Source organism: Buteo buteo, chromosome 9 (assembly GCF_964188355.1).
Source record: "Buteo buteo chromosome 9, bButBut1.hap1.1, whole genome shotgun sequence".
Classification (NCBI taxonomy): domain Eukaryota; kingdom Metazoa; phylum Chordata; class Aves; order Accipitriformes; family Accipitridae; genus Buteo; species Buteo buteo.
This window is the reverse complement of record NC_134179.1, coordinates 13,647,086-13,672,529: the sequence shown is the minus strand read 5'-3', so window position 1 is coordinate 13,672,529 and position 25,444 is coordinate 13,647,086. Positions and strand designations below refer to the sequence as shown.

Sequence of the window (25,444 nt, the reverse complement as noted above, 5' to 3'; positions counted from 1 at the left end):
ACCTCCTATGGCACTGCAGGACAGCCTCACTATTGCAAGTCAGCTTTCAAAAGGCTCGTAACATGGGATGAACTTGCACCTTCACTCATGCTACTTCTGCATCTCCATGGGCTGAGCCTTGCACACAGTCCCTGCACAGATCTCCACGCCATGACCACTGCACCTCCTCGAGGCCATAGCAGCTTCCACCTTTGCCAATCCTCAGCTAAACTTCACGTCTCGCCCGTATCCTCCCCAGCTGGGACACTGCTACCAGCTTTGAGGGCTGGCCTTCAGGGCCTCCCTGAGGGCCCTGGGTTTTACCCAGGGACAGGAACAGTCTGGGGACAGGCTGTGGAGCAGCATGTTGCCACCCCCACCCCCGAGGGACACCTGCCCTGGGGGGACTGTTCTCAATCAAAACTGCAGCGATGCCAGAAAGTTCCAAGCCTTTCTTTCAGCTTTTTTTTTTTTCCTCCCTTCCCCTCACTGTGGTTCTTTTTTTCGTCAAATTATTCCAGGGAACTCTTATTTTTGTAAGAACTCTGATATCATTCTTATTAGACGATAAACATTTATAAGCCAAAGCATAATTCCAAATACTTAGCCCTTAGGTAAACAGTAGAAAGTAAAGGTCAAACTGTAAACATAAGTATTTTTCTAAAGATTGTGCGCATTCATGTTTTGAATTCTTGTTTTCCTTAAGTAAACCCCAGGCAAGAGATAACAGATGCTTAATTTCAAAGATCCTGAAACTTATAATTTGGCACACAATGGCATGTGTTGTAATGAAGTTTACAGAAGCACTCTCTGAAGCGTTCACACATGAAAAATTAAAGTGGAGATAGTTGTTTTATTTAAATCAAACCTATTTTCAGAAACCTTTTATCCAGCCATAAACTGCCGTGCAGTAAAAGATCAACATTTGTGCCTCCAAGTTTTCTTCCTAATAACAAGCCACTAACACAGCACATTCTGCCTTAAAGAACCATTAGGAAAGCATTTCTTTGCTGGGGGGTGTATAGGGATGTTTGTTACTGACAAAACAGATAAAGAAGACTTAATGTTCTTGCAAAGCCAAGCACTCAAAATTGAGGAAAAAGCCAGAATTAAGGTAAATGGAGCAATTTTACCTCCCCTCATGCATGTGCGTGATGACACAGCCTGTAGTGATATGACCACGCTATTTTCACCGCAGGGTGCCTGCCCCAGCCTTAGCCAGGGGCTGGTCTGACCCTGGAAAGCAATGCAATAATTGATGTGAGCCTCAGCGCGCACTGCGTGCTCCCAGGCCCGCTTTGCTGCACATGACTCAAACCCAGCTGCAGCAGCAGAATTAGCAATGTCCTCATCTGTTTTGCTATGGCACTCTTGATGTTATTACTTAGGCACGTCACAAACTTGAATTTATCTTCACTGTTCCCCAACAAAGTGAAGGGATGACCTTTCCCCCATTTTGCAGGCTGGGAAGCAAGGAAGGAAAAGGGGAGCTGAAGGATCCACAGCTATGGGGACAGTGCAACTGGGCATGCCAAAGGCTTTTAATTTTCCAGAGCGCTACAATGATATTTGCTATACTGCAGGTCTCCTGAGCATTTATTGCAACTGTGACTGCCCAGGATTTCAGGTCAGAGCCCTGGGTCTCAAGTCAGACACCCAGAATATGAGGAACACTGAATTAGTGACCACCCATGAAGAGTTTGGTTTAAGTCAATTGCTTGGAATCACTCTGGCAGAAGCACTGAAAGCACTAATTCTCTAGTGTACATCTGAATAGCCTTTAATATTTTTTCCTCCTTCCACAAACCCCTGCCTCATTCATTGTCCATCTTTCCACTCCTGCCAGAAAAGGGGTAGAGATCCTTGGACAATGGTGTCTTTTACCACACAACCCTGATTCATTCCCCAAGCAGGTCTGTAATTGTAGTGGTCTAATTAAAGACTGTATCATAACACAGAAGATGGGAGCAGTGCTGGGAAAAGAATTAAAGTTGCAAGATAATTTTGGTATATCCTAAGTATTTTTAAATACAGTGTGCACACACACACACGTGTGATGTCTTTGACTTCAAAAAAATCAAAATGAAGCTACAAAAATCCACTGCATAGCTGGAAGCAAATTCCAGCAGGCCTGGGACCCTTGGAGTTACTGAAGAGACCCCAAGTAGTTAAAGCTAACGAAGTACTTAGATGAAGGAGAGCATGTTGCCTTCTGCTGTGCAAACAAAAGGGAGCTGAGCACACGCTTTGTCTGGGGACTTTGTAGACACTTGCTGAGAAGGGCAAAATGCAGGAATTGCCAGCTCCATTTCAAGTTTCTGGAAGGAAACATGCTGAACACAAACTTTTCTACCACCTCCCCAAAATACAGAAGTCTCCTGCTCTCTTTTCTACTCTATTCCACATGTATCTATGCATCAAGGGGACAGAAGAGTTCTTTGCAAACACCTATCCCCCTCCCATGAGTAGAGAGGGAGATACTCAACCAGACATGCAGGCTTTCCTGAGATTACTCGCAGCCTGAAAATACAGCTGCAATCACAGAGCAATTCCTCTCTTGCCTGTGCCCCCCTCCATCTCCCTAAGGGACAGACCCATCATGGGTGGGGGCTGCGGCAGAGCAGCCCCCACGCAGCAGGGAGAAGCCTGAGCCGGCTTTGCAAGGATGAGATTTTTCCCTCAAACATTAGCTGAGCACGTGCAAGCTGAGAGGTTTGAAATGTTCATTAAGTGGCTGAGTTTGGCAGGAAAACAAAGTGAAAGTCACTCTCCTGCCAAATCTCAACAGCACCGTGGTACTAGAGCTTCTCAAATTGGCGGATATCTTACTGTTTCAAGGCAAGCAAAACTTTTTTTTCCTTTTCCCAAAAAACTGGTGGTGCCAGTCCCACATCAATCACATGCCATACACGCATACATGCATAAACACACATGCACACACACACAGAGCAGCACTTCCACAATTTATACATTGTTAAGTGAAGAGATGGGTTTGTCCTGATTTACAGCAAATGTCAGGGAAGTTTTGTATTTCAGATCCACCCATCATAATAACAGAAAACCCCATGATGGCTGAAATTCCTTCCTGTAATATTTTAAAAAGTATTTCCACTATATTTGCCCACGTGCCACCAATAAAGACGACTTTTGTACCAGTCTAGCCATGGGTGTGTGTTTGTTTGGGTTTTTTTAATATTATTACTTTTGATCAGCTGTCAGGAAAGAGGTTTTTTTCGTTACTTTTCCCTCACTTGGCTATGGTTGAACAGCTCATCACCTCTCTACCTCAAGCTGAAAACTTTCATTTTAGACTCACTAAGCTGCATACATTTTCTTTGCAGACCTACTATATGTAATAGGCAAATAACAAATGTGTCACAATAAACTGCAAGTGGATTAACTGGGAATAGACACAGTAGACAAGAGTACACACCTTTGAGTTTAAGCTGTTAGGAACAAATATCCATCTTGTTAAATACGATATACATCCAAAAGCAAATTAACTGCCCATATTTGGTTCTACAAAAGGAAGCCATCTTGGAGACTGGGCCTACCAGCAAAATCTGGTTTTACTGGTCTCATGTTGGACAGTAAAGTTGGCAGCAGCTGCCGAAGCTGGGACTTCAAAGAACTTCAATCTTGGAAAAGATTCAACCAAGTCCATTCCAGAAGCTCTTCCCTGACCCTACGCAGCATCAGATAAATGAGAAGGGAGGAGGAAAAATATTAATATTCCTATTATATACACTTTGGGGGCTTGAGAGTGCAATAATTTTCCTGAATAATTATAAAATTCATGACTAATATACAGACTTTTGTTAATTCAGACTAATTGCTTTTCATAGTTATGTTTAAGCACTGAAAGAACACTGTCCACAGATGCCTCCTCTTTGGGATACAACTAAAGAACACAGAAATTGAACCAGATATAATTAAACAACGGCTAAGGGGTATATAGTTGCACCAGATATAACCATTAATAAATAATGGTATCTCTCTTTTCTATCAAAGGAATTTTTTAGGACTAGACAGAAATCAGCTATTTTTCTGAAAGCTTTAAAAAAACTTAGTTCATTTGCACCTCAATTGCCCTTCAGGTATTACAGATTTGTATTTCAGATCCACCCATCATAGTAACAGAAATATTCTAAAAGTTGTGAAACTTTTAACTTTGGTGACTGGTTAAACAATTTATTAGAGCAGCATAAAATGGAAATACTTTCAGGAAATGGACAAGAAACCAACAAACAGAAAAGAAAAATTAGGGGCTTCTTCATAAAATACAGTATCAGTTGAAAAAATTCCAGGGGAAAATTTTCATTCAGTTCTGCATTCAGTTCTCCTAGCACCTTCCTCCTTTCTCAAAACAAGTATTTTCACTTCAAGCAAAGGTAAAACGGAAAACAAGAGGCAACATAAAGGAGCCTGATTTTCCAGAAGATCCAAATCATGGCCATCCAAAGAAACTCTTCTTTGAGCCATGTCCATTTAGACACCCAAACATTGAGACACTCAGTACTGCTATTCAGATCTGAAGTGTTGGCCAAGGTTTTCATTTCACTCGATGATTATTATTCTGAGGCAACAAAATATGCTTGTAAAACCATCTGGAAACCCGTGGATCCCTGCTGGCTTGAAAGTCCAGTAGGGAGATGGAAGCAACCAAGCTTTGTGAAAATACATTTTCAAGTTTACAAACCTTCCATCAAAACTCTGAGGGGAAATGTTTGGCTGTTTGCTCAAGCATACACTACTTCAAGATGGTTTTGTAATAAAAGTCATTAACATTGCACATCCGAGAGGTCTTGCAGGCTGTAGTGAAACCTTCCAAAACTCTGCTCAGTTACATGTTAACTACATGAACAATGCTGAGCTGGTTCAGATTTCACCATATTCAGACTGAATGAACCAAAACCAATACAAAAACTGCCTGGTGTGAGCCAGTACCAGCCAGATTCTCAGCACTTCAGCAACTAACATTTCCCTTCAGCGTCACTGAAGTTTGGGAGGTTTTCTTTGGTGACCTGTGGCCTTTCTTTCTTCCCACCCGCCTCATTCTTTCTTTCTTTGCTATGTATGTTAATTTGGGGAAAATCATAGCCTAGGGCAACACACCTGACTGCTTCCCACCCCAAAATCATTTACCATTTAATGCACGGTTACATTCATTCTTCTGCCTTTATAGTTCCCTAATGAGCTTGAACTGCAATTAACAAAATGATTGTGTTCACTTTAGCACAAAGCACCTGCAAATACCAGGATGGGAAGTCATATTTAAAACAAAAATACACTCAGTACACATTTCGGCAGAAGCTTGATACTCTAGCATGGGCTCGAATTTTAACAGGTGTCAGTGTCTGCCAGCAATTTGCTGTCTTTTTTAAATTTTTATTCTAATTGGTCAAAGATGTCCTTATATCATTTTCTCATCTAGGCTGCAATGATTTTGTGAGCAAAAATACAAACTACTTTATTTTTCTACTGAAATCCTTAATTATCCTGTACTGAATAATTTTTGTTGTAAAAGTTCAGACCGAACTGCTAGACTGAGACTAGCATTATAGTCTCTCTTGTCTGCATGAAGATCTTTTTAAACTCATTGTTAGGATTCATTCAAAACTGATTTTTATGAGAAAAATGCCTGCCAGAAATAAATGATCAGTTGTTTCTTATCTTATTTCATTGATATTGGACACAGTGTTTCAACAAATGTGACATACTAATCTGCATACTGCAGCAGTTCTCCTGCCTACAAATTTTTGATGATTTGGGGGATTAAAAAAAAAAAACAACAAAGCAGCAGGTTTTCTCTTTTTCTCTGCTTGTTAAATGGAGCACAAAAGCACAAATGAGAAATAACATAGTATACACAGAAAATAGAACTTGCCACATTCATATTGCTCCATCTATTGCTCTTGCTCAATGGTTTTTCTCTATGTCACAAAATCAGAAACACTGAGGTTGGAGAGGACCTCTGGGGGTCATCTTGTCCAACCTCCTGCTCATACAGAGCAGGTCCAGCTTCAGGTTAGATCAGGTTGCTCAGGGCCTTGACTAGTCAAGTTCAGGAAATCTCCAAAAGTAGAAGTTATACAACTTCTCAGGGCTCAAGTCCTAAGCCACTGTTGCTGCGAAGATGTTTTTCCTTATTCAGTCACATTTCCCCTTGCTATAATATGTGGCAGCTGCCTCCTGTCCTTGCTGTGTACCTCCGAGAAGAGTCTGGCTTCATCCTTTCTATAACCTCCTTTTGGGTCATGGAAGAGTGCAATTATATTCCCCCTAGCTAAACAAATTAAGGTTCCCCCACTTCTCCTCATGTGACACACAGTCTAGCCACCTAACGACCACGGCTGCTCTCAGGTCTCTCCAGTTTGCCAGTATTTCTACCAGAGTCCCAAACTGGACACAGTACTCCAGTGGCATCCTAACAAGCGCAAGCAGAGGGGAATAATCAGTCCTCTCCAGGCAACCCAGCAGACAGTTGGCTTTCATTTCTGCAGGAGCCACGTTGCTGACAAATGTTGGGTGTGGTGTCTGTCAGGACTCCCAGCTCCCTGGGTGACGAGATGGTACCCCCATACCTGGGCATGGGGCATTTCTGTCCCAGGCGCAGGACCTTGCACCCATCTCTGTTGAACTTCAGGAGATTCCTGTTAGCCCACTCTTCCAGCTCATCTCTCAGATGGTTCCTCTGCCCAGCAGACTTGCTCTCCAGCATATCAACCACTTCTCCTGGATTGCAGTCACCTGCAAACTCGCTAAGGATGCACTCTGTCTCTTTGATCAGGCTGTTGATGAAGATGTTAAATAGTATCAGCCTTTCAGCACCCTCTGATGCATCCTGTCGAACCCTATGGGCTTGTACGTGCCACATTTACCTGTGTGATCTTTAATTCTTTAATGCAGGTACCACCTCTTTCTTCAAATTCTGCCACTATACATAGAGGCCTGAAAGCAGATCTTGCCAATAAAGACAAAGACAAGACACTGAATACTTCAGCCTTTTCCCATGCCTTCACATCACCTGCCACATTCAGCAAAAGGCCCACACCTTACTTGGTCTCCCCTGTGTTGCTGATGTACACATAGAAATGATCTGCTTTGAGCCTCATCAGTTCCAACTGCAGCTGAGCTTTGACTTTCCTAACTCTGCTCCTACATGCCCAGGCAACATTTCTGTATTCCTCTTTGGTTGCTTGACCCTGCTTCCACCTCCATACTCTTCCTTTTTGCATTTGAAATCAGTCAGGAGTTCCTCGTTCAGCCAAGCTGGCCTCCTGCTATACCTGCTCAGCACCCTGAACATCAGGATGGACTATTCTTGTGCTTTGAGGAGGCTGTCCTTGAAGATCAAGCAACTTTCATGGGTCTCTGCCCTCCAGGGCAGACTCCCAGGAGATTCTGCCTACCAGTTGCTTGAACAGGCCAAAGTCCGCACGCTTGAAATTTTGAGTGGTTATTATATTACTTGCCTTTCCCACTTCCCTCAGGTTCTTAAACAACCATCTCATGATACTGCAGCTAAGTCACCCCAAAACAGTTCTTCCTTATCCGTGAGCAGCAGGTCTAGCACAGCACTTCAATCAGTCAGCTCATCCAGCACCAGCATCAAAAAGTTGTCCCTGATGTACTCTGTAAATCTCCTGAATTGCTTATGCCCCATCACACTGCCCTTCCAACAGATGTCGGGAGGGTTACAGTTCTCCTGACGGAGTTTAGCCAGTGTCAGAAAAATGAACCCACTTCTTGATAACCAGACTTTTGCATGTGTTAACAGCAGAATATTCCTATTGTAACTTCATAAGCCGAGGCACTATCATCCTAAGTACACCGTAAGATCACAGCTGGAATCCATACCCCATAAATGCAACAATTACAAGCAACTTTGAAAGAGGTCCACCCAGACAAATCCACCCATGGCCTCACTTGTGGAGGATCCCTGGAGTTCTTTATACAGTGTAGAAGTAGAGGCAACACAACACAGAATTAATGCCCAAAGTGTTCACTTATAGCCAGTTTGGGCCTGGAGGTGAGCAACACTGGCTCATTTCAGGACCTGGTAAAAAGAGGCATAACATGACCCACCTGAATGATGAAAGGTCCAACACCAGACAGCCTACCCCCTGTCCAGAGGGCAAGGCCAGGAAATGAGCAAAGGAAGCAATATTTCTGTTCCTTGTGGGCCCAATCCCCAGCCTCAGTCAATTCCAATGACTGCCAGAGACTTCCATTCTTATGAAAACGACAAAATCTGCAGAACTGCAACTGAATAACGTTAGGAAACTGACACTCTCTTTCTAACAGACTTGGATACTGGCTGTATGTAGCACCTTTGCTGGTTTATAAACCAGGAGGCAGGTAGATTTTTAGACCTTCGGCCAAATTCCCACTCATAAGCTTTCAACCCCACTGAAAGCCCAGTAAGCAAAAGGCAAACCTGGCCTTCGGTATGAACCGGAGCTTGCAGTTTGCACGGGCTCTGAAGAAGCTTGGTGATGTAAATGAGAGCCTGATTTGACTGTGACTCATTTACCCTGTCAGACAGCCCTAATGACTGGCTTGCCTTGGCTCTTCAGCAAGTAGGAGCTCAGAGGAACTTCTCCTATTCATACACTGACTATTAAGATATTTGTATCTGCCGGTCATCAACCTCCTTCTGAAATATCAGAAGTCCTTAACTCCCTCCCCAACACCACCATTGCCACCATCCTTATTTGAATACCATAAAAGTTGCTGAATTTATCTTCACAACAGCCATGTAGGATGGATTTCTCCCATGTTAATGATAAGGCAATGATGGGACAGTAAGGGCCAGATTTTTTAAAATGGAATTTAGTTCAAGTTCATATGAGTTTCAATAAACCTTTACTTTGCCTCTGAGCTGGTTGAGCTCATAGGCCCTGATTTTGCTTAGTGCTGCTGGAGTTGTCAGGGTTCAGGCCATGTGCAAGTGCCAAGTTTCACACTGTTTTGCACATGAAGCCATAAATCCCCCTCCAGAACCCCAGGGGCATGAGGGGGGCCGCTGTTCTAAAGGTTCATGAACTTGGATAAAGTTGGGCAGATATCAGGGTTTGTAACAATATACCAAATTAAGTTCTGTTCAAAAGTTTTTGATGGGCCTAGAATAAAAAATAGCCAATAAGACCATTAAGTTTTTGCAGAATTGTGCCATTGGTAAAAAAAACCCAAACATTACCATATTTTGTTCTTAGCTTTATCTTTGTCAATTAATTCAATGCATTATTTTCTCCTGGAAAATCCAGAGGCAGTTTTCTCTAAGGTCATTTTAACTTTCGGTAGTTATCTAGACTTGATTCTTTCCTGGTTTGTTTGCTTTTATTTTTAAACTATGCACCTACCAGAGACAAATGACCACATTCTACAAGGTGAGACTATCTGAAAATGTTTACTTAGACTCGTCATAAAATAGCTATTCTTCTGTAAAATCCATAGAGATGACATTTGCTTGTACAGAACATGAAGTGATAATTTGTCAGCATTTCTTACCTGCTCACTTCAGTAAAAAGCTAAATCAAAGTAATAGGAAAATCTTGGGTAATAACAGCTACCATCCCAAATCCTTTATAACTCTGATTGTTGGTTTTCAGTGAAAACTACAACCAGAGTTTTCACTATCTTATTCCACTTAGAGTGGAATAAGTTTTCAAGGATAAATTGCCATTCAATATTCAGGATGCTCGTAATACAGACTTTAGAACAAAACTGAGAAATATTTGGTCACCTATCCTGCAAGCAGACATGTCAGCCCATTAAAGAAGCACTTGGTTCATAGTTGCTTTGAAAATCTATGATAAATAACAAGTTACTCCATTGCCATCCTAGCATAATGCTAACAAGAAGTGAGAGAGTCAGATTTTCTTATCTACAGAGCAGTCATTATAAGAAGCCAATGGAGGGAGCAATGAAAAGGACTCTGATTGGATTCACACTGAAGTCACACATGCAACTGATTCAGTGGAGGCTGTTTAGAGTAGCAGCCGGCTCTTTCCTTCACATTTATATAGTGAAACCTCATTTCAATATATATTTACCACTGGCATATCAATAACTTTTGTAACAAGCAGGATCAGATGTTCTGACAGTGTGTAACACTGTACAGTGTTTTGCACACAGTTTGCAAAGCACTTTACTCAAAGACGCTGGGTGATGGTCATCTCAAAGGCCAGTGACGAACCCAAGTCCTAGAGCCTTTGAAAGATTTCTCTACCCTGATAGAGGTTCTTTTTGGGAAAAGCAGCCCCCTATGGACAGGCATCTCCCAGACATCCATCACTCGGCTCTGGGAGTAGCATTAATGGTTACTGAGGACAGCTTTTCATTTCCCGCCTGCCTAGCACACAAAACTGATGTGACTAAAGAGAGTAGTGAAAAAATGTAAAATCTGAAGGAACCTTTAATCTCTTAAGTTAAAAAGAAAAAAATGCAACCACTTACTAATGGAATGTTAAGATTGTGTATTAAACCCACAAAAGTCAGAAAACGAAGGAATTAAAGACTCCCTTGGCTCTTTTAACCCCTCCCTCTGCCTGTGTGCATTACAGGCTTTTCATTACACAATCACATAACACCGGGCAAAGGGACATAACCGTAGGTGATGTTAAAGGGGGAGTATGGCTTGTTATGAAGTAAAGCTACAGAAATGGAAATGTTAATAACTAGTCATTTTATCTTGTAAAAGTTTAATATTCACTATTAAAGAATGGCAAGACTCAAAAGAAACGGCAAGATGTTGCTATGGAGCTAAATGAAATATTGAATAAATGAGTTGTTCCACTCAGTACATATTTTGGTTGCAATTTACTTGCAGTGGTATTTATCTCCCAAGAACCAATATGACGGTAATATATCATGGTAAGTTACTATCCCCTAGTTTATGCCCACATGTAAACAAATCTCACTGAAATAGGCTAAGTTTGTCCTGTGCGCAGCACCCATATATGTCTATGAGTCCCACGCCTGCAAAACTCAACATGCTCCCCCCTCACTAAACTTGCAAGCTCCGTATCTGCTGCATTTTAAGTAGCTGCACACTTCCCAATCATTAACGTACACATCCTCTTCATGCGCAAGGAAATATTATTATCCTGGTTTTACAAATGAGAATCCTAGGCACAGAGAGATTAAAGCTGAGCGTTTCAAAGCACCCCAGTTAATTAAAATGACTGGAAAATGGGTGTCCAAATTGTTTAGATACCTTTGAAGTCTCAGAATAATTATATTGCTCAAGGTCACACAGGGAGTTTATGGCTGACCCACAACTTGAACCCAGATTTCCAGCGTCCCACTCCAGCACCTTAATCACAAAGCCATCTTTGCTTTCCAATTTAATACTGGCCAGACCTGGTCCGCATGCAAACTGGTTACCAACAGACGAAACCTGTTATTATGCCATATAATGTAGCTGTCTATCTCTACCCTACAGGATAAACAGCAGTGCATTTGGGCATTCTTTAAGGTACATATCATTACAAAACACTTACAAGGCAGGGAAAAGCTATTTGAGAATTAGCACATAAGGACAGTGAGGGACATTTCCAATGGCGCACTCCAGCTCCGCAGCAGAGTAAAGTTTGCTGTCTCTCCTGTCCTTACTCTGGTGGCCCTGCTGCTACACTGCCTCTTTTTTCTGATGCAGTATTTGACTAGCAGCATTTCCTTTTAACAGGTTTAGCCACCAAAGCCTGTCTTGTTGCTCTCAGCCTAGCAGTGATTTCCACCACCTTTCATGACTAGGCCCACTTGACACTACAGCCACCAGTGATGCTACGTTTCTTGCCATCAGGCTTGCTAGACCACAGTACAAAATAAACCCTCAAAGTTATTCAGAGTAGCACCAAGACTTCAGCAATAAAGCATATGGTGGAAGTGTCCTCTCCCAAATTAAAAACTCAGAAAGGACCTGTTCGGGAGGCTTCCACACCACAGAGACAGAAGAGCTTCTGCACATAAGCACTGCCAGACACTGGCACTGTATGACACTCATTGGCCTCTCATTCCTCTGGGGTCTTTGCATAGAAGAGGGCTGCACTTAAGCCAGTTTTGATATCCACTAATAAACTTGATCTCAGCTTAATTTCTCTTGAGCATACACTCCAATTACATGCTCCTCTCATTTACAGCTGCAAGTCAGAAGGCTACATTTTGCAAATGCTGATTCCTATCATTGGCACAAAGTCTTCAGGCCTTGGTATGAACTGATGCAGTTACATGAAGTAAAACTTCCCAGATAGGATTCAATCTCAGTTCTCCCTAGACACACCAACACCCTCCAGGATGTGGAACGCAATGGAAGACAGAGATCAACATAAAACACACACACACATACTTAACATGCTGACTTTTTATCACGGCGGTTGCTAATTTCCCATGCTAAGAACAATGTTTGGAACTAAAATGAATTATGTGTCTCATTCTGAGTGCATCAAAGAGTAGACAGCCTTTTTAAAGGAGTCAAGATCACCTCAGCTGTGCTTTTGTTATCTAGCCCAAGGTTAAGGATTTGGCCTTGGGCTAACAATTGGCTTAGAAAACCAGGATCATGTAATGAGAGTTCCAGGAAGAGAGAAAAACCAAAGCTTGGTAAAGGCACACTCTTCAAAGTGTCCCAGCATTTGACCTTCCCCCCCTTAGATGAATAAGGTAAAGAAGAGAGGAATGGAGCCTGAAACCCTGAAGGAAGTACTCGCGTACAAGAGGAGCTGGAAAGACCTTCCCAGACACTCAGGCTCACAGAGAAAGGCCTGACAACAAATTTTCCTCACCAGTTAAATAGAAAAGTTGGCAGTAACCCACTGTGTGGCTCAGGTCTCAAGAGGAGAAGGCTCTTGAAAAGGGCAGCACCTGGTTTATTTTCTTTGACATAAAGCACAAGTTAAGCTGCTTCTATTTGACAATTAAATCTAACCCTCAAAAAAAGGCTAAGACCCTCCAGCAGGTGAGAGCTGCAATAGCTACGTGCCAGCAAAATGGCCTGCTGGCTTATACAGACTCATTCGCAAACTACTGATTTTTTTTAATGGTTTTTGGTTTTGGTTTTTTTTTTTTTTTGGTCAGAACCTGCACACAGGAGAGTCACGGACCACTTTCTCAACTTTTGCTGCTGACAAAAACCAGAAGGCTCCACCCATGCTCCCAACATCATTTTCCCAGGGCTTGGTCCTTCTCACTGAGGAACTCTGCAGTGGGCATGAATCAGTAACTCAGCAGGTGTGCAGAATCTCTCTCTAAATGACTCTGCCCTCTAGGGTACATTTGGGTTATATTTTCAAAGATGAAAATCTTTTCATCTGCAACCCGGGAGACTTCTTTGCCCAACATGTCAAGGAGTAGTTAACAATTAACTATTTCTAAAAAAAACCCAAACCAAACAGAAAAAAAACTTTTTAAAAAAATTACCAGACCAGGAAATATTAATCAATTAGTTTTGATCCTCTCCTCGGTAAAAACATCATCTAGAACATGGATTACTGCTGTCCTCACAAGATTACAGCAGGGGAAGCTTTAAAGTAATCCTGCACGATGCCAGTAGCCTGTACACTGAAAGCAGTAAAATGACAACATACCTGTCATTCCACTAATCTAGGTCTTGAACAACAGGAATAAAAGAGTATCAATAATGCCAGTATTTTGCAGAACAAAACTGCTCATTTTTCACTTAATGCTATTGGGCCCACCTTTTATTTACAGTGCCAAGGCTGGGAAAACGGCTTGGTCCAATAGCAACAGTTTGTGACATCAAAACTGCCTTCATGTTAACATTATGTCGTCAACTAGAAGATCAGGATTCTTCATAAAAATGCACATAAAAGCTGGCCTCTTAGAGTGAGAGACTGCTTTTAAGTAAAAGATTTTTTTTCATTCAAAGGAAGAGAGAAAATGCATGCAGAAGAAATTACATTAGAACTGTCCTTAAAATAGAATAATTTAAAACAACAGCCAGAGTGATGTTTATAAGAAATAATATATACCCTGTCTCTCTTCCTAATTCCTAAGGAGTCAATAACTCCTTTGGTCTATGAAGTCCCATACAAAGTTATCAATAAGTCATGAGAAAAATGCAAAAGTCAAAATTATAATGAAATGAATCATTGTTTCTGGCTGTAAAACAGAGGCATTCTGCTCAGCCCGCGTGTTTGGTGCAGCCGTAGTCAGGCATCCCTTCCCCCTTCCTCCTTCCCCCTCCCATCACCATTGGCCTTGCAATTAAGCTTCAATACGCCTGTGTGTATATTATTGATGTGGAAACAGCTATTTCCATCATGCTGCAGATATTCTATACTTTTGAAGTCTGCGGTTACAGGGTCATTATTCCATACAACACTTTCCCATCACCAGGGTGTGCAGGATGCCATAAAAAATGGTTTTGTGCAAGTTCCAAGCTACTGGAGTTATGTCAATAGTTACCTTAAATACATTATTTTTTATACGTGGTCACCCTGCCTTCTGAGGATTTGCTTTACTAAAAAGGAGCAGACCATCTGAGAACAAAGTCAGTAGAGCTGTGCTGATTTGCAGATCTGGTTGCTATTTCCATCTTTTAATCTGCATGTTGTTTCCAGGATGATGATGATGATGACAGTAATAATAGTGGTAGTAATAATAAAAATAATAATACATTTGCTCCTGTTTGTAGTGAAACACTGCTGGAGTTGAATGCTCTGTTTTAATGAGACACACTGAATGAAACAGTATCCTGCAGTGCAAGAAGTACGTCAGCTCTCCACTGCCTTGGCATTATGACCCAAGCTACAGTACAATATTCATAATTTTCTTGGTGATCTCCCAGAAAAACCTTCTTAATTTAATCTCTAATGGGATTATCAACCTCATTAAATTGTAAATCTGCCACAGTCCAGCTGTTGTGGGAACCTGAACTCTCAGAGTGTTATCAGTTTGCTGCTCTGATCTCTTTACCTGAAGTCCCTCTAGAAATTTTTAACACTTTGAGCTTCAAAAGCCTGCAGGGTCCTTCCCCACTTCCCTCTCCTACAGCTTCTTCCCACAAAAATCCCTGCCTTTTTTCAGACTAAAAAGGCACAGATCTGCTTCTTTCCTGGACTTAAGCCAATATACCCAACTGCAGACCTAACCCAGTGGCTCCGATCTAATTCCTGCATGGGTAGCCAAGCACACTTTGCAGAAGCCCCTGCAAGAATGAACTATGAAGAGCAAAAATACATCTCATCGCTACCCTGCCTTATGAGCTGAGAACCAAGTTGACCCACTGCAAGTTTCCTACCTCTGGAGAAGTCCAACAACTCTCAGCCTCTGTTCAACTATCGAGGGCAATACAAGCCCAGGCAGGTATTACAGCTGAGTGCCTTCACAGCACTATGTAAATACAGATGCAAATGAGTTTTGGCCCTCAGACTTCCGGCAAGTTACAAACACAGTCCCTGGTGTTACGAGGTGTCTCCTGCTGCACGCAATGGGGGCAAGCCGTCAGACCCTGCCCAAACTAAGATTCTTGCTGAAAGCAGGGATAAACTTGCCTCCGTAAAAGACACAGAACCAGAACAAAACCAGTGTACCTGCTTTTCTAAGTGACCATTGCACGAGGCTTGCGGACGGAAGGTTGCTAAATCCCAGAGGGCACTGACAGGTGACTAGATTCCAAAAAGAGAGGAAACGCCACCTTAGGAAATCATTACTGCCTGTTGCAGACAAGGCTGTCAGGAATACAGTTAATGAAGGATTAGTACTGGAGAGACAGGAAAGAGGTAATCTTAAAATAAATCTTTAATTCTTTTTGTGCCCAAGCAAGGCAAAGGTAGTGGACACACACAAATGGTTACTTTCTCACACACCTGCAAAATCTCTTAGGAGAAATAAACAAAAAATTTGGAGTACAGCAAAGTAAGGTTATATTCTGAAGGAGCTGGGATTTTTTCCTTGTACATAGTAGTCTAACAAAATAGATGACTACGGCTTTTATCCAACACCCTCCTTACAGCAATAATATGTAAAATCCAAGTGTCCTTCTGAACCTAGCTTCTTTCTTCTTTCCTATGTAACTAAAAAACAAAGTGGTTTGTGCCTATAACAACCATTTATAACATCTTTAAAAATACATTTTAATGCCTTTGGCTTTTTATCATTATTTTGAGCAGCTTAAGTCAACTGGGAACAAGATTCGTGGTTCTCATGTTCTCGTGTTGTAAGAACACAACAGATCAAGTTCTCATAGCAGCAGTCTGCCCTACCGAAAGGGGTAGCCTTAATATAAAGAAGAAGAGAAACATTCCATATCCATCATTAGATAAATAATACTTCAGGCAAGATATGGCACCTTTAAAAGTGCCTTTTCAGTCTTGGATTTTTCTCTGCTTGTTACTACAGAAACCATCTAGCAACCAGAATCTAAGACAGACTCCACCCAAAACAGAGAAAAACAATATAGACAGAGTAGGCTTTTCCTCCCCTTTTTTTTTTTAAATTCCCCACCACCACCACTTTTTTTTTTTTTTTTTTTTTTTTTGAAAGGGTGGATGAGTGCTAAGGAAAAGTATCTTACTGTGAACAGGATAGGAGCATTTTGCATGCAGTTGAAACAGTAAAGCTCTGATTACAGATGGCAGAAATGAAAGCAGGGAATGAGTAATGAGCAATGAGAAATGCGTAATGCGGGATGAGGATATAATTTCCACACATCGGCTAAAGAAAGGTTTACACTCTTAAGCAATAAAAACAAACCATTAAGCCAGACCTGCACTGTCAGGAAGTATAAAACAGTTCTTGAAACTCTGCAGTTACTATACAAAAGCTTTTCATAAACTTTTGTTTCCTGATCTTCATAAAACATTAACATCAAGCTGCCATATGGCAATTAGCAGTTCCTGAAATCAATAAAAAAACCCAAAAATCAACAATTTAGGAATAGTTGTACAATAAATAGCTCAATAATTATTCTCTTCTAATAGTGTAGCAAAGTGGGTCTAATATAAATGCAGTCCAGATGAGCTCCTTCTTCAAAGCTGAGAGTACAATAAATCATGTTCCTCTCCAAGCCTCATCAGTACTGATTGCACAAGTGAGACATCTAACTGCCTAGCAGGGAGAGAAGCAGGTGATAGTCTGTGGACACCCAAACCCAATTATCATATGAGCAGGAAAGGTTTCAATGCCTGATTATGATGACCCCAGGTTAGCGCAGCAGAGCAGATCCTGTTTGGTGAAAATGGCCAATGCTCTCAGGAGAGCTTACCTCAACTGAAGATCTTCCCACGTCATTTTTACATGTTGCTGACCACAGAAGTCCAACTGAATTTTGCGCAAAAATTATCAAGCCACTCGACAAAGCTGTTACTGAGTCTCAAAAGGACAAGGAGAGATGCTGATCACATTTGTGTTTAGAGAGATGCTTATCTGAAATGCACAAAGGGTGACATTATCTATCACAATCTCTGCCTATATAGATTATATAAGTGCCTAGAAGCAATATGTTTAGGGGAAACAGGCTATAGGGTAACAAAAGCAGTTCTGCCTTCCAGATCTGCTTTTTCTCCACTTAAAAGGAAAAAAAAAAAGCTCATTTCTTCTTGCAGAGTACTATAATACTAGTAAGTACTAAAGAACTAAAATAAGTACTGGAGTACTGTGGTAACAGCATACCTTTAGTATGTAGGGTTATTTAGCAGTCACTACCAGACTTAGAAGATGTCTTAGAAGTATCAGAAAGCCCAAACCTTTCAGAAGGACTGTTTGATCATCAACCCTATTTAGCAGAGTTCAGGAACCCAACTGATCTCTAAGAGAATTTTCTACTACTCATGTATGAAAGTTTGGTTTCTTTCTTTTATTTTAAATCCTAAACAAACTCTTCAGTGCAGCACTCACATCTCCAATCTAGAGAGAGGTTAAGGATTTAAAGATATGTTACAAAAACAATTCTGCAGAAATTTATTGACATGCTGAGCTTGACACATGCATATTTCCTCCTCAAATTCAGTATGGAACTCATGATTCTGTGACTAACACTAAGCAAGTATAGAAATCACAGTGTATTTTACTAAGGATGCAATTCTTTGTCAAGCAACAGGAGGTTTGCCTTTACAAGGAATGCCGTACCACGCCATGAGCCAGCTACTGCTCATGAATAGACAAGCGCCGTAGTCAATTTTTTTGAAACAAGATTAGCATCAATGTGTTCTCATGCCTTAGAGGAGAAGTAAAGCAGTCACCACTCTGTAAAAAGCCTCCCTCAATCTAGTTACACACGAAGGGCTAGGAGCTGTGAAACTTAAGCCTTGCAACACTGGAGTTTAGAATCTGGTTAGAAGTGCCATGGGGTCTTTACCGATTTCAGCAGGTTTGGGATCATACCTTTCCTGCTCATAGAAATGGTACAATCTTCAATTTTTCAGCACTTTATGTCCAGCTTTTGCAAGCTCAGGTTATAGAGTATGCTAACACTGCTGTGACCTGACTAGCACAACCGTGCATCGCAAACAATCAATGAATTTTTGAAGAACCTTCACTGTGGCACATCCTGTGACTGACAACCTTCCCAAAGCAACAGCCATAAACTCACGCATCACCAGCAAAGCTCGCAACAAGCAAAAGGCAAACTACACTTCTGCGCATATGATGCTCCCCCCTAAAAACAGTAGCCAACAAAATGGCACCGGTCTTTTGAAAAAGGAAATAGAGGTTGTCCAACCCAGCGAACTTGTAGGCTGCTATGTAGTTATCAGCATGACCAATAACATAAGCTACCTCTCAAAAATAAGCAGAGCCAAACTGCAGAGTGGTGGATTGTTCTCTACTAGCTATTAAAAAATACTGCTGGTACAAAGAAATATATAAGTTTGTATCTCACCACAGAAACTTACAGCTAGCCTAAGATATTTTTAAGCTCATGAGAAAAACGGAAGCAGCCAACAGCAAATTAGTTTTCCTCTCCTATCCTCTGTACCCATGGCTTTTTGTGATGATTAGCAATAGAGAACTGTTCTATAAGACGACCTAAGACATCATCAAGTTAGCCTTTCTGATCAACGAACCTATTTAGTACCTTCGCTGTAACACAGATGATTGTGGTAAAAAAGGAGGAATTTGGGGAGGGTCATGAGAAAGAGGTTTCTGTTAATAAAATGTTAGGCGAGTAGGAGGCCCAAATCAGAGATCCCCAGAGTTGACTTAGAGAGGTCTCTAACGGGCCAACTGTACACATGGCTTTAGGAAGCACTGCCTCAGTTCACCAAATCCAGAAACGGATCCACAACAGAGCACGAGGGGGTTCTGACATCTCTGGAGGTATCAGCACAGTCATTATATATCCACATATCCATATATAAATACAGCAGAGAGCTCCTGAAATAGGCAACAACTTACCACTAGCAGCCTAACACAATTTCATTCTGTCCCTGGCTTCAGTGCACTTTGCAGTTGGTCACCGAGAAGCCAATTTAAGCTACTTTCCTGCTCTACTGTTTCAGCACAACTTTCACACAACAAGCAATCCAGCTTCTGCATGCTCATCTCAGGTTCTACTGCTAGTAACCTGACTGCCATACCAGTCTTTTAACGCACAACAGGCACAATAAATATTAGCTTTAATACTGCATTTGCCAACTGCAAATCATGCTTTTGCCCCTTACATGAAGGATTTAAAAAGTAAGAAGATGTAAGCAGAAGTTACCCTTGTGATGACTGCACAAATGAACCATTTTTCTTACAGACTGGACTTTTCAGAAAGAAATATCAGAATTCTATGATTTATTATCTGAAATAGATTTAAACATTTGGGAAGAAAAAAGAAAAAAAGCTTTCAAACACAAAACCCTGGAAAGGAAGACAAGCTAATCTGCAAAACAGCAAAACCATCAGCTGAGGTTAGATAAGAGGCTGCATATGACAACAGTTTGCTGCATGTAGGGCAAAAATTGAAAATTAATTTCACTATAACACTCCACAGAAGTGAGCTCACATCTGAGGTGAGGAAGTATGCAATGCTTTTCCAACTGTTAAAGACAAGGGCCAGTACAAATAAGGTAAGTATTCCTCTTTAGCGTACATAATCACAAAAAAAAAAAAAAAGGATGACATTTTAGTTTTTATTATTTTATATTTGGCCAGGACTTTTAAAGGAAGGACTTTTAAAGGAAACATCAAACATTTACTTTTCTGTAGGTCTAGAAAGGATTCAGTCTTCCCCCACCCCCACCTCCCAGAGGATTTCTATTGGCCCTTCTTATATTCACGCTGCAAATTAGTTGGGAATAGCAGTATTTATACTAGATCAGCAACGTCTGGTTCTTATCCAAATGTTTCACCTAAAGAGGATGCCAGTTCTCATGGACTGGACAGCCCACCCTGCAGCATTCCTGAGAATTGTACAATATAATAATCTTGAAAGTCAGCAGAGTGGATTATCCACTTTTTTCTGGACTTGAACTTGTGACCTTAACAGTAGCACAGCAGAAAGCAAATGTGCTATGCACTTTGCCATAGTAACCTTCCATGTATTCTTTTCAACTTAAATACACACAATTGAAACAGCTACAATTTTGGAAAATTATGTACAAACCCTATATTTTTTTTCTTTTTGATTACATATAAATACAAATTAGCTATTCTTCTAAAAAGTGGTTATAATAGTAAATAAATACAAAATAAGAATCTGACCATTATACTTCATGTGCTGGGGTTAAACCCATATAAAATGTACAACTAAAATACATTTAAAATCTTTAAAGGAATATTTCTCTGATTAAAATATTTGTTTTCCCAACTTTTTTTCGTAGACATAAATATATTTTCAAAATAGTTGTGTTTTTTTTTCTTTCCATTTCATTACATAAATAAAGTCTTCATTGGGAAATATTAAAGTGTCAGCTTTTTTTTTTTTTTTTTTTTTTTGTCTAATATATTTGCTGTGTTAGCGGCACCCACAACCCTCCACAACCATATCTTGATAGTTCTTTAATACAACTTTTTCATTTTCATCAAGGTAGAGCATGGAAATAGCACTCAGTTCTGTCGGCACACAGCAAGCCTTGGGGATTTTGGAATTCACTGAATTGACCAAAGTCTGAACAATGGCATGGTTTGTTGAGTTTAGATGATCTGCCAGTGGAAAAGGACATTCCCCATGGCAGTAAAAGGCACTATACCCTGGTGGGGCAACAATCCAGTCATTCCACCCCACATCATTGAAGTCCACATATAACGGATGCCTTTTGCAACTGTATTTGTGGCGTTTACGCTGTTTGTGTTTTGCTTGACGCTTTTCTCTTTTATGAAGCGGGTGTCCCTTGCCATCATGCCCAAACGTTACTAATAATGGCCTGAGCTGAGACCAGCTATCTTCATCCTGATGTAAAGACCTGCTAATCCTAACGTGCCTCTTGGAGGCACTGTTCTCTTTGTCCAAGTGAACCACCTCTACCACAAACCCATGATTAGGTTGTCCATGTGCAATCCACCTCAAAACAGCTGGCGTTACATCAAAACTTTCCCATTTACTTGCATTATGATGCACCAACCTGGTGTCCAAAAGTCTTGTGACAGGGTCCTTAGAGGTGGCTGTGGCTGGCTTTATAATTTCATAAATATTAATACGGTGATGGTAGCTGCTGTTGTTCTCAAAGGCTCCGTGCACCTGTTTCCGAAAAATCTGGAGTTCAGCTGAGGTGATAGACTCCTCATTAGGGATGGAAGTTAAATTAAAGAAGAAACGCCGTGCTGTTTTCCCACTTGTTTCTGGCAGTTCTTCCAAAACTTCTAATTTGATTAAACAGGGAAAATAAAAAAAAAAAAAAAAAAAAAAGAAAAGAAAAGAAAGAAAAAGATCAGGAACTGAGACAAGCAACCAAACCCCTCATAGTCTGCTGTTGGCAGCTTTCAAATGACAGCTAACACATGTGACACACAAGATCTGAAAGACTTTCAGGCAGAAAATACTGTCTCCCATGTCTTTCTGTTCATTTATGCAAACATGTATAGCATGAAGTTAAGAATGCTTCGTTTCTTGTTATGCATTTTGATTGAATACTGGTGTCCTTTGCATACCAGGTAGTTATAAGTGGCAAGAAACACACAGCATTACTTTGGAATTCAAGGACATTAGAGAAAACTCAAGCACTATAGTTCGTAGGTGTCTGATGAGAATCATTGAAACTGGTTGAGAACTTAGGGTAACTATTGCATTTCTGCTTTTTTCAAGAATATGGCTCTAACACCAATCCCTTAAACTCCATTCTGAAAAATATTACTGTGCAATTTAGATGACCTACAAATCTTAACATATGGATTCTTGCATCTTAATTAGAGACGGCGAACTCAACATCTGTAACGGCACTGTACAAAGCACACCCTAGCATTTACTCAAAAGGGCCACAAAGAACAGCAGGAAGGTTCAACTGCTAAAAAGAGGTGGATGGTAAAGGGATAATGAAACAAAGTCACTTCTGAACAACAGGTTTTCAAAACCACAAAAAAAAAAATTAAATTAAAAAACTAAAAAGTCACTAAACCCCAGGCCATTCTCACCTTTGAGTCAACTAATAGTTGAATGGAGCTTCAGAGGGAGTAAAATATATCTAGGGTTGCTAAGAAGTACATTGCTGCTACAGACATTGAAGAAATTAAAAATCTTTGCCAAAACAAATTAATTTTGGTGCTAAGCATCCTGGAGAAACATTCACTTTCTAAAGGGAAGCCATAACGGCTGTTAGCAGTTCTTAGTCATGTAACCATCCCCTGTTGAATCCAGTATGACTTTTTGTGGAAGGTAAGGCTCAGCTTTATGGTATTTCAGGACCAGCCCAATATTTGTAAATATGCAGATGTTTTGCGTGGCCAGAAGACGAACTTCTGCTTTCAAGAAGCCACTAATACAGAATGAGAGCTCAGTGAAAAAAAAGGAGACGGACTGATTTTCTTCTCAATTTTGTGAAAATTGTAGAATAGCTTTTATGTCAAAAACAGTCTTTGCTGTAACAGTACGACTACTTCAAACTGCAGATTTTTACACTTGCCAAAAATTATAAACTTGGCCCTTTCAGCTCCTCTCTTGCTCAGCCCCTTGCCTACCTATACTCAGGTTTAACATGAACGACCCGTGCTCTGGCTTTTCCCCCTTCACTGCTAGGTGTTTACTTTCCATGTAGGGAAACGCAGATGATGAGAAGTTACATTTCATCATTCATCTCCTTTCTCACGATAAGGCTTTCCACTTAACAGCACATCCACTTCTCCGAGGCCACCTCCTTTATCCGTCAGAAACATTCAATAGCAATGAATTTCTCTTCTCAACACAGTTTCACCTTAAAAGCATGGGGAAAACTGCATTTTCATTACTTTTACAGCGGGGCCACTGCACGCCAGCACCGGAGACTAGCAGCCAGCAACAATTACAACCTGGGGAAACGTTTCCCAAAGAGCACGCGAGCGACACGCGCACCACCGGCTGCACGGGCCTACCCATGCCGTGGCTAACGCCGCAGTGACTATTTTGGCTATGTCAGCCGGGAAACGCACCCAGTTGCTCAGCGAGAACCCATCCCAGAGGGTCCGCTGCCCGGGTGGAGGTGCTGCCGGGACGCCCCGCTCCGCATTTGGCCAGGTTACCTGCGGGTGAGAGCTGAAACCTGGCCACAGGGCTTTTACCAGCCCGGGTGCTGGCGGCGGGGGAGGCGAAGGGTGGCCCGGAATAAGCCGCTCCTGGACGCCGGGGCGAGGGAGCGCTTGAGGAGGCCGCGATCGATTGTTTCATTGATCTCTCACGGGGATTAGATAAGGATTAGAAACCTCCGCAGCGGGCCCCGGCTCAGCCGCGCGCTAGGGAGACTTTCCTGCTCGTTAGCCTCGCAACAGAAAAGCTGTCTGTGGGAACGCTTCGCGCGGAGCCGCTCTGTTTTAGCGGAAGAAGTCAGTCAAACCGGAGCCTCTCGTCGGACGGAGGGGGGGGGGGGAGGAGGGAGGTTCGCAGGGCAAGCGCGCCACAGCAGCAACCCGTAGCCTGCAGCCGCGGCTCTGGAAGCACACCGCCGCCCCGGCGGATTCAACAAACCCCGCGTTACCGGCGGCCGAGCGTACGCGCGCCCGGGGAGGAATCCGCCCCGACGCTCCTCCTCCGGCCCTCCCCTTTCCCCTCCGCTCCCTCCGCCCGGCCCGCGGCCGCCCCACGCGCGGAGCCCGCGCCCGTTAACGGCCCCCCCCGCCCCGCGGCCCCCCCCAGCCCCCCCCGCGGCCCCGCGCGCGCCCGGCCCCCGCCCCGCCGCCCCTACCTTCGTGGTGGAAGCTGCGGACGGTGTTGGCGCGGCTGGCGGCCCTCTCCAGCGGGTAGCCGAGGGCGGGCGGCTGCCCCAGCTGCTGGCCCGCGTGCAGGCGGTAGAGGTCCAGCATGTAGGGGGGGATGACGACGTCCTTGCCGGGGCTGGGCCGCCGCTTCAGCCCGAACATGTGGAGCAGGCGCAGCTCGAACTCGCTGAGGAGGTCCTCGGGGCGCTGCGCGGCCGAGGCGGCGCGGCCCGGCTCGCTGAAGCGCCGCCGGCCCACCTCCGGCATGAGGCCGGCCGCGCCGCCCAGCAGCACCTGGCAGAGCAGCAGCGCCAGGAGGGAGCGGGTCGCGGCAACCATGATCAACCTGCGCGGAGGAGGAGGAGGAGGCGATGGGAACCAGTCAGCGCGGACACCGCGCCGGGGGAGCGCGCCGCGGGGGGGGGGGGGGGGCGGACGGGGCGGACGGGGACGGTCCGCAGGTGGGTCCCACCCCAGCGCCCGGCCTGGCCCCCGCCGTGGGGCGAGGCGAGGCGCGGGCCATGGCGACCGGCCCCCGCCGCGGCCCGGCCGGCACCCGGCGGGGCGGGCGCGGAGGAGCCCCCCGCGGGGCCCCGTCGGGCCGCTTCAGGTGCTCGGCGGCTGCGGAGAGAGGCACGAAAATCCCCGTGGCAGGAGATCAAAGGGGACGGGACGGGGCGGGGGAGCGGAGCGGGGCGATCCGCAACAAAGGAGCGCGGAGGTGAGGGGGAAGAGGGGGCGGCCGCTGTCAGCGCGGCGGGGGCACCGCCGGGGCCGGGCCGCTGCCCTCGGCGGGGCGCAGGTGTGCGCCGGGACGGGACGGGCCGCCCGCCGCCGGGACGGCTCCGCGGAGAAAGCGCCCGGCGCCGGGATAGGGAAGGGGCGGCTGCCCAGCCGACGCGCAAAGCGACCTCCCCGCAGCGCTCCCGTCCCGACCCCCGCGCTTCGCCCCCCACCCCCGGCCGAGCCGCGCCGAGCCGCGGGGGCTCGGGGCCGGCTCCGCTTCCCCCGCGCCCGGGCTGCGCGGCGGGGCAGAACGGAGAGAAAGGGAGGGAGAGCTATTTTCCCTCGGCGGAGTGGAAGAAGGGGTAGGAGGAAAATACAAATCCTGCTGGGTCCTTAGCCAAACCCACGGGATGATATTCTGCCCCGTGAAACTCTGCGCTGGATTATTATTATTATCATCATTATTATT

The 25,444-nt window shown here is 43.5% G+C and overlaps 1 protein-coding gene across 4 annotated transcripts in view; it reads right to left on the bottom strand.

Moving 5' to 3' along the window:
- The window catches only part of BMP2 (bone morphogenetic protein 2), a 195,161-nt gene that overhangs the window by 63,944 nt on the left and 105,773 nt on the right, over positions 1-25,444 (bottom strand). For 2 of the 4 annotated variants that reach the window (XM_075035445.1, XM_075035444.1), the window contains exons 2-3: positions 24,237-24,595; positions 21,492-21,729 (exon numbers count right to left, since the gene is read on the bottom strand). In XM_075035445.1, coding sequence (XP_074891546.1) covers positions 21,492-21,729; positions 24,237-24,588 — 590 coding nt within the window. In that variant the 5' untranslated portion in view covers positions 24,589-24,595. Of the gene's footprint in view, positions 1-17,209; positions 17,371-20,823; positions 21,730-24,236; positions 24,596-25,444 lie in introns of those variants that run through there. The other 2 variants (XR_012651611.1, XM_075035443.1) reach the window with 2 other exon arrangements.